This window comes from Impatiens glandulifera, chromosome 3 (genome assembly GCF_907164915.1).
Source record: "Impatiens glandulifera chromosome 3, dImpGla2.1, whole genome shotgun sequence".
Taxonomy (NCBI): Eukaryota; Viridiplantae; Streptophyta; class Magnoliopsida; order Ericales; family Balsaminaceae; genus Impatiens; species Impatiens glandulifera.
The window spans coordinates 61,212,451-61,226,313 of record NC_061864.1 but is presented as its reverse complement, the minus strand read 5'-3'; the positions used below and the strand labels follow the sequence as shown (position 1 = coordinate 61,226,313).

At 32.1% G+C, this 13,863-nt stretch overlaps 2 protein-coding genes and 1 non-coding gene across 6 annotated transcripts; all 3 read right to left on the bottom strand.

The window, feature by feature from the left end:
• Positions 1–8,420, bottom strand: LOC124933042 (probable glycosyltransferase At5g03795). Of its 4 annotated transcripts, none has more exons than XM_047473765.1 (5): positions 8,282–8,420; positions 2,051–2,181; positions 1,145–1,493; positions 485–1,029; positions 1–174 (listed from the first exon to the last, which is right to left on the bottom strand). In XM_047473765.1, exons 1-5 carry the CDS (start codon positions 8,384–8,386, stop codon positions 135–137), a joined length of 1,170 nt encoding a protein of 389 aa, XP_047329721.1. In that variant the 5' UTR covers positions 8,387–8,420; the 3' UTR covers positions 1–134. The 4 variants fall into 4 exon arrangements, with proteins under 4 accessions (XP_047329721.1, XP_047329723.1, XP_047329720.1 ...); XM_047473767.1 differs by having other exon boundaries at positions 71–199; XM_047473764.1 differs by lacking the exon at positions 1–174 and having other exon boundaries at positions 326–1,029.
• Positions 8,421–9,348: 928 nt separating this feature from the next.
• Positions 9,349–9,430, bottom strand: TRNAS-CGA. The gene has a single exon. It is a non-coding gene; the product is annotated as a tRNA-Ser (tRNA).
• A 1,443-nt stretch (positions 9,431–10,873) lies between these two features.
• LOC124930566 (probable polygalacturonase) lies at positions 10,874–12,924 on the bottom strand. The gene is made up of 4 exons (XM_047470899.1): positions 12,592–12,924; positions 12,345–12,465; positions 11,893–12,138; positions 10,874–11,580 (listed from the first exon to the last, which is right to left on the bottom strand). The coding sequence occupies exons 1-4, from the start codon at positions 12,922–12,924 to the stop codon at positions 10,874–10,876; spliced, it is 1,407 nt and encodes a 468-aa protein (XP_047326855.1).
• Positions 12,925–13,863: the final 939 nt, after the last annotated feature.

The following is a 13,863-nucleotide window of genomic DNA, read 5'->3' as shown; positions in this document are numbered from 1 at the left end:
GTTGAATAAAGTATGCGAGTCAATCTTGCTATACCAAGTCTGTGGTGCTTGTTTAAGCCCATACAGAGTTTTCTCGAGTTCGCACAAATAATCGTAGTGTTAACCATCAAAACGAGGTACATTGATGAAAGTGTTCACTTTCTCATCTCCCATCTCTCGCACTTAGGGTTTGAACTATTAATGCCAAATAATTACACACCTATATTAATGAAAGAAACTTAGGTCTAACTGCAAAGAAACCCCTAATATAAACGGCTGTAAATCAACCACTATTTAAATAAAAACAACTTAAAATAACATTCGTTTTCCTTGCAACCCTAACTAATAAACAGAAAAGTGATTTTTTTAAGCAGTGATCATTTGAAAAATTCTATTGTACCAAACAGAGTGAAGAATCATATGAAACAAATCAAACTTAATAGGTTCATCATGCCAAACAAAATGTTTCTTAACTTCTTTCAATCTCTTCACCATTTCGCCATACCTTTCAACAGATATCGAAACAAGTATCTTCTTCAAATCAGGAACGTCTTTCTCCATCACGAAAACCGCAAACGTTTCCCAATCCAGCACCTCAAAAAACGGAGGCACGTAATCGTCCGATATCATAACCGGAATGCACTCGTGTAGGATCGATTCCACCACTCTCGGACTGTGTACCGCAAAACCTTTCGCGCAAATGCAGAATCGGCTGCTCCTCAACATCTCGATATACTTCTTGTCACCTTTCGTTGAAGGCAGACGTTCAGAAATTCTCATTTCGGGATCTTTTTCTTTATTTCCCCAATACTTTACAAGGGTTGGTCGGAGCTTGCCATGCATATAGCCAGCGAAGAAAGCTAGGATTGGTCTGCTTGACGAATTGTGACCATCGATCATGCCTTTGGTTTCTTTCAGAGGATCTTTTGCGTTTCGGATATGCGTCGTCGGGAGAGAAATGTCTTTGCCAATTTGGAAACCGGCGGAGATGTCTGCATTGCAGAGGGCTCTAATACAATTTGCAATTTTACCTCTTGTTTCTGCTGGTGCCTGACAAAATTGAAAAAAAAAAGTATACTATTTCAAAATAAAGGAATCTGATGAAATGGAAATATCATATGGAACTAATTCTTATGATTTATGAAAAATAAGAAAGTTGTCATACCCAATCATGACAGGCAGCAAGAAAATGATCAGCACCATCAGTTCTATTCCAGAAAGGATGTATTGCAGCAAGACCATCCACATAATTCTTCATGTACTCAATTAGGTTTTCGCGACTGTGAGATTTTGGAACATAAAGTGTTTGTTGCAATAACCGCGAGCTAAATGGTAAATAAAACAAGTGGGCAGATTTCGGATCATCAGTCACAAAGTGTTTGTTAGCTTCCAACAATTTCAGGAACCATCCTTCAGAAGCATATATACCTTCTAGTATTGACTCATGAAAAATAGGTTTTTCACCTTCCTTATAGATGTATACTCTCAGCATTTTCTCCATTAATTCATAGCTTCTGTAGATTTTACAAACTCACAACTGAATCATAAGCCCATTTGGATTCAAATACAAAAACGTTTCGAAACTAAACTTAATCACGGTCTATTTCTACAGATACAGAAACCAAAATAAAAGTATTTCAGAACAGGACCTAACTAAACATTTGACCACCTATGTTTGGTTATGGCAGAATTTTCAATTCCAATTTCATCGTTTGTTTGAGCACTTAAAATAAAGAACTAGAATTGAAATTATAAATCCATATAACAACTTCAATTCCTTCCTAAAAGGAAAGAATTTCAATTTCATCTCCTTGCAAGTTTCTTATAGAATTAAATTAGAACTAATTCCAAGTAAACAAACATAATCTTAAGGTATCAATTCTTTTTTTGAAAATGGTCTTAGAGACTCGAACCAACGAATTTGTGGCTATGAGCCTTGCACACTACCACTGTGCTAAACGAGCCCTTTACAACAGACTTTGATACATATCAAACTCATTTTCTTAGCATAATCCAAGTTGTCATCCAAGACATGATAGTGATAACCTTAAGAAGAATAAATGAATAATACCTCTTAAACATAGAGACGTTTCTGTACAGAGGAGAAGGTAGCTCATCCTTTTTCTTTTCCATATGTGCATTTTCAATCTCTTTCTTTGCATATAGTAGCTCCTGGTCAGCTTTTGAAGACCATTGAGGTGCCTGTTGGGTTTAGGAGACTAGAATCTTCATGCTTAGATATATTGTAATTTCTACTAGGATAAATCCATAAATAAGAACTTCAAATACTTGTTAATATTGAAATCTGCCTTTAAACTGTTATTTTCTTGAAATTATTTTGATAGGAACCCTTTTTAAAGGGGTATTTTTAATGAGATATTTTTTTACACCATCACTGAAATAATAACATAACACCGGATTTCAAAATCGTTTTTGCTCTTTTGTACTGCATGACAAATGCATGATATTCTAATCAAGTTAGGATAAAAGATGATGTGGCATCATATGGCTTCCACATCAGCACCACATCATTAGATCCTTACCAAGTCAGCACACAATCACCAAATACACAATCAAGTCCCTAAATTTTAGGGTAATTATATTGTTTTCCTACCATGTTCACTTAATTAACCCTAGACTAATCTATCTATAAGTACATAAATTGGCTTATGGTTTTCAATAAAGAACTTCATGAATTAGAGAAAAGATGGAGAAGAATATTGACATTCTCTTATTTCAAATTCAGCGTCTTCCTTATTCAATAACCGTTGCTACCCAACGGTTCCCCTTCTGTAACCACAAGAAAGTTGCGCTGTCAAACATTCATAATTGTCATCAATTTCTCCTTGCCTACAAATTACCAAGGGTTCCTCACTTCAATAAACTGGTTTCTGGAAAAACCCAAGCCACTATACATCAATTCTTCATATTATTATGCTATATTACATTTCTACTCATCCTTGCTAATAACAACGGCTTCTTGACTGTGATTCCCTCCAACAGCGTTTGTCTAGTCGGCAGTCTCTTACTCAAGAAGATTTTGAACAAGACTAATGTTGAACGCATAGTGAATAATGAAATCAATATTCGTATGGCTACAAATTATACTATTTATAATGGAAAGAGTATAATATTTGGGATATTCCTTTAGATCGGAGACCAAATTCTCGCTTCAATTGACATGTGGATCAACTCTCTTCTAAAACTAAAAGTTGGAAGTCTAAATTTCTAAGCATTGTTGGTAAGGAAGTTTTCATTAAAAGTGTTTTTCAATCCATCATAAATTACGCAATGTACATTCCTTAAGGATCTAAATCCAGAAATTGTTAGTTTTTGATGGGGAAATTCTCCCAAGTCACAAACACATCCAATTTGTGTAAATGGTTACACATGGCGGTTAGTAATAATCTTGGGGGTTAAGATTCAAGGATTTTCAAAGTTAAAGTGAAACACTCTTTGCGAAACAAGCTTGGAGATTCATTCATACTCCAAACTCTCTTTGGGTTTATAATTCTTTCAGTATCTACTTCAATCTTAACAAGTTCTTTGAAGTGACTCCTAAACAGCTCAAGGTGTTGAAAAATCATCTTATCGGGCCAGGAATTGTTAGATTTTTTAGGCTAATAAGTGTAGATAATATGGGTTTGAACTATCATTTGTTACCGATTACTTATTGATCTATTAAAGTATTCAAGTTATTAAGTCATGTGTAATTTTTATTTATTTCTTAAAATTCATCTTCAACCTTCCCAATTAAATCCATTAGATTAGGATAATAGTTATACAATCATTCAAATTGGTCATGCATGTTTTGCATCAATCTGGTATTTGATAGCTTTTACCAATTAAAATATGAAAAGATTGAATAAATTAGTTTTGATTTCGAATATAAAAAGTAGATAATTGATCTTATAAACATATTAATTCCAGATTTTTAATTATGATTTCTAAATTTAGTTAAGATAATCATAATCACAGTGAATTAACCTAGAGATGACTCTGAAACCACTTGTAAAATATAATCTTCAATCTCCATGTATATAATATTCACCGAAACAAACAAATTGGGCGGAAGCATACCTTAATCCATTAGAGTAAAGCTTGATGAAAACATTTGATTAAGACTTTAGATTTTCCGTAAATTGACTCTTCCAATTCTATAGAAGGTTCTCTCATTCTTCTTTTAACGATGTGAGTTATGAGAATGAAAACAACATAATCTTAATGTCTCTTATTTATTATTTAGTCCATTATAAATAATAAATAAATATCCATTTTTTTATACCATAATAAAATATACCATAGTAAAAAAATAAAAATACGTGATTAACTAATAACTTGAATATTTTAAAAGATCACTTAATTAATCGAGTTGTAAATAAAGAATACCTCAAACACATATTATCTATTAGCCCAATAAATGTAAAAATCTCCCACTTGGATAGTACATGTAACCATATGCTCATCTATGAATAATATAGTTATCATAATTGAAGGCACTCCAAATCAATCTCGTCTATCAATCATATCAATATTTAATCAAAGTGATTTTCATTACTTAGTATCTAAGCTAATCAATGGTCACTAATATCAATGTAAACAAATGACATGATGAACAAGTAGATGTGTGGCATAGAAATGACATTTAATGTGATTTATCATGTCAACCTCTAACTGGTTCTTAATGAAATTATTTTCACCAAAATTAGTATGTAACAAAATATTTTATTATTCATAAACTATAGTAATCAAATAAGTCAGTATCATATAAACATATAATAACAAACTCTCACTAAAATCAAATATCTTCAAATAACATAACAATCATTCGAGGAGTATGCTCCAAAAGACCTTGGGTGGTAATTCCTTAATAAGCGGATCCACAATTATAGATTTGTATCAAAAGATGTTTTATAAATAAATGATCACTCTCAACTTTTTATGTAACAACTAGGAATTCGATGTTAACGTGTTTTGACTTGCTTGTACTCCTATTATTGTTGGAATACATGATTGTCAATTTATTGTCACAAAAAAACGATTTTTCAGTCCAGAATCGTAATCACATTCTATGATTAGATACATCATAACATGGTCATAGTGGAGACTGCTATAAGTGGTTGTTTAACACTCTTCCGTGAAAGAGCTCATCCAAAAAGTATGTAAATATAGTCTGATGTAGATCTACGACTATCTAGGCACTGCAATTATGGATAATATTTTTTTTTTTTGTCAAGGGACCAATTAGAAGTTGACACGATGGATTACATTAAATGTCATTTATATGCTACACATTTCTAACGACAGAAACTCGGCATCCAGAAAAATTGACTCGGTCGTCTAAAAGCCACATAACTTACGTTCCTCTCGAATCTCGTGCGAGATGAGAAAATATTTAAAATTATAAATTGGAGTTAAAAAAATGAGTGCCTACAACATTCATACTTCATCTATGTCATTTGATTACATTGATATGCATGATCATTGATGGGTATAATTACAAACTAACGTAATGAAAATCGATTTGATCCAATATTAATATGATTGATGGACAAGATTGATTTGGAGTGGTTTCAATTATGATAATTACATTATTTGTGCATAAAGATGAACACATATGGTATATATATTGTCCAAGTAAGAGGTTATTAGACTTATTTGTCTAATATATATAAATAATATGTGTTTGAGCTACCATTAATTTAAATCAGATTAATGAAGTGATCTACTAAAATAATTATAATGGATTAAGTTATTTGGTTAAGCCATATATATTTTTGGTATAAGACATTTTATTATGTATAGAAACGAGATACTTATTTATTATTTATGATGGATTAAATAATAAATATAAAACACTATAAATAAGGTTGTAACTATGTTTTTATTCTCATAACTTCTATTGTTAAAGAGAAGAACGATAAATCTGTCTATAGAATTGGAAGAGTTAATCAACGAATAATCTAAAATTTTCATTAAACGTTTTCATCAAGTCATAATCCAAATGATTTAGGTATGCTTCCGCTCATTTTATTTGTAAAGACTAGATTTAGGATTAAAGATCTAGATTAAAAAACAAATCATACAAAAATTTCTTAAACGCCAATGAAAAGTGGCTATTGGGGATGGTAAATTCATCTCACTATTAACTAGACTTATTTTTCAAGGGGAGACATTCGAATAAAATGACTGCATGTACTCCAACGCAGTCTCTTGGAATCAAGACACTCTCAGACAACACATTCACTTCCCAGATAAGCTAGACAAATTTGTCTAGTCAAGTCTTGTTGAGGCTATTTTTCAGTCAAATCAACATTTCACGTAGGCCGTCAACAAAGAATGAGGTAGCAACATAGTTGTCAATAGCGTATAGCGCTAAATAGCGCCAAAGCTGCTAATGGCTATAGCGTAAAGCGAATAGCGTAGCGAGGGCTATTTGAAAATAAAGCGTAAAAAACATGTAATTATCAAAAATAAAAACATCATAAAAATAAAAGTTCAAAACATAAAACCATCAATTCTTAAACTAGAAAAAGTTCAAAACATAATCTAAAATTCATTGTCATCATTTTCTTCATCAAGATCGAAATCATCTTCTTCATTTGAAATTGCATAATACTTGACATCATTCTCTTCTTCACTTTTTTCATCGAAATCAAATTTATCTAAAAGATCAAATGTGTTAGATGTTCCTATTGGTCTTTTCCCCCTTGACTTAGATGTGATTGCCTTCGAGCTTCTTAAATGTGTAGATGAAGAGAAAATAAGAGAATGAAGGATAAGAAAAGACTAGAGAAAAGAAGAGAAGAGAAAGAGGGATAAAAAAAGGCTAGAGAAAAAAATGTAGAAATAAGATTAGAGGAAAGAAGAAAAATAGTTGGAAAAGACTAGAGAGAAAAAAATAATAAGAGAATAAAAGAAGAGTGCAAAGAAGAGGAAGAGTCAAAAAAAATTTTGAAATTTAAAATTTTGGGGAGATGAAAAGTCATAATTAATATTAATTTTGTAAAAGCGTCGCTACAAGGGGCAATAGCTTTTGGCGCTATAGGAGCTATAGCTACAAAAGCGGGGCTATTTGAAAGTGCATAGCCTATAGCCCCTTATAGCTACAAGGGGGCGCTACGCTACGCTATTCGCGATAGCTAGCGCTACGGGCGCTATTGACAACTATGGGTAGCAAGGCTCAAATTTCAGCCAATTTGATCACTCATTCTGGACAAAACTAAGGAAACTTCTGTGTCTGACGAAAATACACCATTTCATTTGGCAATGTTGTAAACATTGTTTAAACGCACAGTTAGTCCGACACCAATTTGCCCCTTATTGAGGAGAAAAGGAAACTATTGAGACCTTTTTCAATGTAATGGATCACTTCTATTTGGAAACAGAATTCAAAACTTCCCTTGATTCTAATTTGAGATTTCAGAACTGGCTTTAGATGATATATATACTCGACTCTAGATACTCAATATCTCATGACTGGATGCTTCTCATTTAGACAATTTGGAACTTTAGAAGAACGACTTTATTTAATGGACAGTTGTGCACTTTGTGTCTACTTATGTTATTGCCAAGGCAGTGCAAGAATGGCTTTTCATCCATGTTACTCCTACCAAATATGTGGTAGCAAAATAGACACAAAGAGTTAAAGGGATATGCCTCCAACAGGATTCAGAAAATTAATACCGATTTTGCTATCAATTTGGTTACTAAGGAAGCGGTGGTCTAAGATGAGTTTGGAAACAATAAATGGTACCTTGCCCCTTTGCAGATCCAACCATTGGGGAAACTTATGCTTTGCAGAAGCAATTTTACTATAGCCGTGGACTGCTGCTTCAAAGGAAAACAATGTTGGAGTATCTACCAACTTTGTACAGCCATCCGCATGTCATTGGATTGAAATCCATCTTTACAACTTCAAGATTTTCTGAGAAAAAAATAGGGCAGCGGAATAGCTTGCAAAGTAGGCGTACCATGGAATTTTTTTCTTTGGAGCCCTTTCCATTGGCACTGGCCAAAATCTTGTATTATGACATTCATGGTTTGATTGAAACCTAATAAAGATTCTACATGGACCAAGAAAATGTCTTTGATGGAAAGTTTATATATTTATAAAAGATTAGTCTAGGGTTAATTACACTAGTGCATATAGATTGGGAGAACAATGTAATTATCCACATATTTAGGAACTTGATAATTATCTCTATTTTGGAGTATCTATGATTGTGTGCCTCACCTTTTATTTTAACACAAGTAAAACCAATACTAATGAACCAAATTTAGTTACCTATCATGAACTCACCTTTGAACTAGGAGAAGAGTGGCTCAATAGCAGCAGAGCGTTCATCTTGGCAATTGATGACAAATTTTGCGACTTATTTCTCGTATCTACGTCATGCAACGACATGTTAGCAATAGAGACGAACTGGGTTCTTGAACCTGAAAATAAAAATAAAAATGTTTCATCAATCAAATACAAATAGAAAAGGCTCTTCATTATTTTTCAGGTCAAATGTGATATATTACTTACTACCTCTACTTACATTCTCTTGATTGATTAATTTGGTGGAATTATCCAACAAAACATAATCTGGTTCTACTTTGGTAGTGGATAATAGGGATGAGAAGAATCTTCCATAAGGAAACTCAGAATAATCTAGAAACATGAAGACTGCAAAAGATACACCCAATGTCCATAGGAATACCCTGAGATTCATACTGCAATTTACTATGAAACAAGTTTCTTAGTGAATCTCCAACTGTCAATCTCAGCAATGGCAGTATGCAGAAGCCACTTTTAGGGTTTTTAGTTTATTCTTCACCTGCAATGTTGAACCAGAAATTGATATCGTAACTTCAAATTGGGAATAGAAACAAATGCATAATTATTTAAGATGAATCATCAAGGGAACAAATCAACATATACTTGCTAATGTATCATACATAAAAGATGATTCATTCAGCTTCTACCAATAATATGAACATTAAACCTAACAACAATCGAATGCAAAATACAATATGTATAAGCTCGAAATTTCTTCAGTTGAACGAGATCCGATGAACGTACCTGATATAGAGGAAAACATCAACAAGGCTGGGACAGACCAGATTCAATTTAGCTCATCCATGAATCTTCTCATTTCATTCTTTCGCTCAATTACGCAAATCTAACAACAATCACAAAATGCTCTTCAATTTGAAGTCAGATCATCCATGAATCTTCAGATTCTTCACTATCTCGATTCATTCTTTCTTTCTTGATCGCCACATTAGGCGAAAATCATGCAAATCTGACCACCTATGAATCTATATATAGTTTGTAAGACCTTTTGAATGAATCGAAACCCTAAAAAAAATAAATTGAAAAACCGTCGACAGCAGGATTCGAACCTGCGCAGGCAAAGCCCAACAGATTTCGAGTCTGTCTCCTTAACCACTCGGACATATCGACTTACGAAATAAGATATTTTGAAAATATTTGAAAGCTTAACTAAGAACTGATTTATAAATAATAAATTTATTCCAAAGAGTTTAAACCGAGAAATATTATTAATTTTTTTATAATATATAATTCATAATATTATTTTATTTCAATTAGATATTTTAACAAAAATAAATAAATAAAATGATTTTAAATAAATTTATAATATTTTGTTTTCAAACTCATATCCTAATTGTTACATGATTTACATCCGTACTTTAATTTTTTTTAGTTTTGGTTTTTTAAATAGTATATGTATATTAAAAATTGATTAAAACCGTTTTAACTAAATAATAATTTTACGAAGAATGATACATATCTCTACTGGGAGGCAGACTGGGGAGCGATGGTCTACGTGGCTGATATGTAGAATTAATAAATAAATAAAAATATAATAATAATTAAGACACGCTTAATCACATAATATTATTTCTCCTCTTATTAAATAATTTCTCTCTCTATCTCTATAAATTAATTTATCTCATTTATCTTTATTCTCACGATTATTATTTTACTCATTTATTTGATATTTATTATCTCTCATTTAACGATTTAACGGGTAAAATAACTCAGCCATTTACAATAAACTCTTACATTTAATATTTTAATAATATGTTTAAATAAAACATAAATCCTAAACCCTAGTTTAAGATTTAGGGTTTTAGAGTTTAGAATTTAGTGTTTAAATAAATTAATTAGCTAGAGATGAGAAGAGATAAATTAATTAATCAGTGAGGGAGAAAGAGAGAAATTATTTTATTTTTTTAATTTCACCCTGTCCGCGCCACGTAGATAATCGCTAGGCCAGTCGCTATCGCTAGGCCAGTCGCTGGTCCAGTATAGAAGTCGCTGGTCCAGTATAGATATGTATCATTTTTCTAATTTTATTAACATGTGAAAATAAAATAAAAAAGTCTTAAAACATGAAAAATAAGAAAACATAAAATACAAACACATTGTCTAACATATTATCTAACTCTTAAATTCTCGAGAATGCAGAATAAATCAATATTATTTCTCAGTTCTTTGATTGATCGGGAGGAGAATTTCCTACCATTCTCCTGACCTAAATAACTCTATTTGTTTTTGTTAAGTATTTGTGTCAATTAATTAGTTCTTTCAAAACTTGTGATAATGGATACTTAAAATAACACTGTATCTCAAAAATTATGTTAGAACGAAGTGTAAAGAAATTAATCAAGAAACCCAAGTAGAAAATTTTAGGCCATCAATCTTCGACACTTATGGAGTTTCATAAGATGATTTAATCCAGTACAACGTTTGTAACATAAAAGACTTTAAAATAATTCAAGTACTTTTTAATTTTATAAATTAGTACATTTGTTTATTTGGTATAACAACTCTTTATATAGTCGCAAAGAAAATAGTAGAGAGAGCAAAAGAAAATAATTCTTAGACATTATGCGGTCCAAGAACAATAGAACAAGTCTTTAACATCATACCATCAATCCACAATGACTTGGTCGGAAAATCACACTTAGTTGGTCCCTTGGCGGCTAACATTCCACATGGTTGAGGTGTCACATTGTTACTCACCCCTTCAACATTTGTGCAATTCCATTGGATCTTCTTCGGTTTCTTAGCCAACTCAACATGCACATTCGACAAACAAATGTCCTTAAACGTGCCCTTAGGTATTCCGGCAAGATTTGCAGTTTGAGTTACATTAACCGCGACGACATCCCCATAATGGATTCCCTTTATCACCGGCATAGCATTTGGATTAAATCCATTATCGGGATGAGACCCGTAATTTCCAGTTATCCAAAACACATATTTCATAGTAGTGAGATTCATTCCTTTAACAAATATGTTTTTAACAAATCCACCTCTTCCTAAGCCTGTTTTAATTCTTATAGCTGATTGTGTATTAATAGCCACGGTATCTTCAATCCTAACGTCTTGAATTCCTCCCGACATTTCACTTCCGAGGGCCACAGCAGCGCTGTCGGGGGAAATGCAAGTGAGACGGCGGATGATAATGTGTTCCGAAGACTTGTTGTATTTGATACCATATTGATCCCAACCGCTTTTCACCGATACGCAATCGTCGCCAGAGACAATGTAGTTGTCGACTATTCGGACATTTGTGCATGAATCTGAATATGTGATAAAAGAGAATTTATTATAAAAAAAACACATCAAACAACATTAAAGAAACATTAAAGACATTTTTTTCTTGAATTTTGATAATATTGACCTAAATAACAAAGTTATAGTTTAGATTTATCCATTAATTAATATATCATAACAAATCTAACATATTTATGTACAAAATAAAAACTAACTAAATAAAATTGATCTATTAAAATAAGAAGAATGATCTTTCAATAAATAATATATATATATACATGCATGTTTAGATCAAATCAAATTCTGAAATATAGATTTTGAAACCATGGACAACTAACCTGGGTTAATCCCGTCAGTGTTTGGAGAATCAATAGGTGCACGAATTGTTAATTGTTCGATGATTACGTTGGTGCAGTAAATAGGATGAACGTTCCATGAAGGAGAATCAACGAGAACAAGGTTAGAAATTTGGACATTTTTCGAGTGCATAATCTCTATTAGGTATGGCCTTGTGTTTTTTAGTTTGCCCCCCCTGAAATTTGTCCACCATGTTTTTCCTTGGCCATCAATTGTTCCATTCCCACCTATTAATCATTGAACATTATTATCACAAATTATTTATAAAAAAAATATTGAACACAAAATCTTTTTAAATTTGGGTATGAAAAGAGATATAGACTAGAATATATATTAATAATTTATGAATGTATTTAACTCATTTATGTTTTCAAACACAATTTGATCTAGATCTAGATCCAACTTGAATAGAAAAAAAGTCTTTTGAACTAACCTGTAATGATAACGTCGGTTAGGTTTGTACCGAATATAAGACTTGCGAACCTCGGACCGGGAGTATCTCTTCCCACCCCATAGGATGGCAACGGAGCAATTAAAGGCCAATCCGACTCATTCTGTTCGAGAAAATGATCAAAGAAAAAAAAAATTATAACTAAGAAATTGAGATTTTATTTTTATTTTTAGACCATAATTTTTCGCAATTTAGTACATAATTTCACTAATTTGAGTATGATCATTACCGGAGATCCAAGAATAACCGCATCCTTGTGAATATATAGAGTAAAGAAGCTCGTAAGATTAAAGCTTCCGGTGAGCCACTTTCCGGGTGGGACAATCAATTGAGCTCCACCATGTTTAGCTAAAATGCTTAGCTTGTCAATGGCCTTTTGAAAAGCTTGTGTGTTTAAAGTTACTCCATCGCCTTTACCGCCAAAATCAGTCAAAACCGCACTATACTTCCGACAACGAAGGCCTTTGTATGTAATCGAGCCTGAATTGGTCGAGTTTATGCATTCGCTCACGCTCGAGTACGCGAGCAATATCAACAACATAAAGGGAAATAAGTTGGCCATGATCCTGAAAATATAAAAACATGTTTAGATCAAATGAAAAAGTTGATAATTATTTTGAAGTTGACAAACTTTGATGAATGAATTAAGAAAAAATTACTGGCCAGGGTTGTTTTGATTTGTACGAGGATGTGTAAATCAACTTAATTTGATGAATTTGATGAATGTTAAGGGAATTATATATATTACATCAATTGGCGGATGAAGATTGTTATATATTTTGTGAATCATATATCTTTATCATAAAGATAATTAAAATTAATATTAAGGTTTATGATAAATTTTGAAAATATTACATTTTTTATTTTCAAATATATATGAGAAGTAAGGGGGTCAACCTTTTTCAAATATACAACTTGGATTCTGGCAATGCAATATAGTTGGACTTTCATGTCGATCCGAATGAATCATCCTTTCCACGGAGGTAAATCTTTGTCTGTTAGGCAAGAGGATAGCAAGGTCTAGGTAGGACATGTATTTCTATTACTATGAAGTTCATAAATGAAATAGTTAATTCATAAATTTTTTATATATAATGATGCTTAATTTTTAAAATGTCCGGATTGCCGGGTCGAGAGCGGTGGTTAATTTGGATATATATGTGAGAGTAAATGAATATTTGGATCGGATTGTGGGTTTACTCGCCCATAAACTTAAAACGGTTAAAAATAAAATAAAAAATGCTATAGGTATGGTTCGAACTTGCAACATAACAAAACAAGTGCAACCATTTAACCAACTAAACTTATAACAATTTATATTTTAAATTCAACACCAAATTTTATGAACGTGGTGGTTCATCAATAGTTTTTAATCCGTCATAATTCTGTTTTGACTCTGCGCTATAGATTTCACTATTATTAGTGAGTAATAATGAAAGAATTTCGTTATATTTATAGAGATATGGGACATAATTCATATGGATATAGTAAGTCTCGTCTA

Coding starts and splice junctions, on each gene's coding strand:
- LOC124933042 (XM_047473764.1), bottom strand. CDS start 8,386: ATGTCGTTGCATGACGTAGATACGAGAAATAAGTCGCAAAATTTGTCA. Junction 1,494..2,050: donor AACGTCTCTATGTTTAAGAG/GTATTATTCATT, acceptor TAAAATCTACAG/AAGCTATGAATTAATGGAGA. Junction 1,030..1,144: donor TTGCTGCCTGTCATGATTGG/GTATGACAACTT, acceptor CAATTTTGTCAG/GCACCAGCAGAAACAAGAGG.
- LOC124930566 (XM_047470899.1), bottom strand. CDS start 12,924: ATGGCCAACTTATTTCCCTTTATGTTGTTGATATTGCTCGCGTACTCG. Junction 12,466..12,591: donor CGGTTATTCTTGGATCTCCG/GTAATGATCATA, acceptor TTTCTCGAACAG/AATGAGTCGGATTGGCCTTT. Junction 12,139..12,344: donor AACCGACGTTATCATTACAG/GTTAGTTCAAAA, acceptor AATGATTAATAG/GTGGGAATGGAACAATTGAT.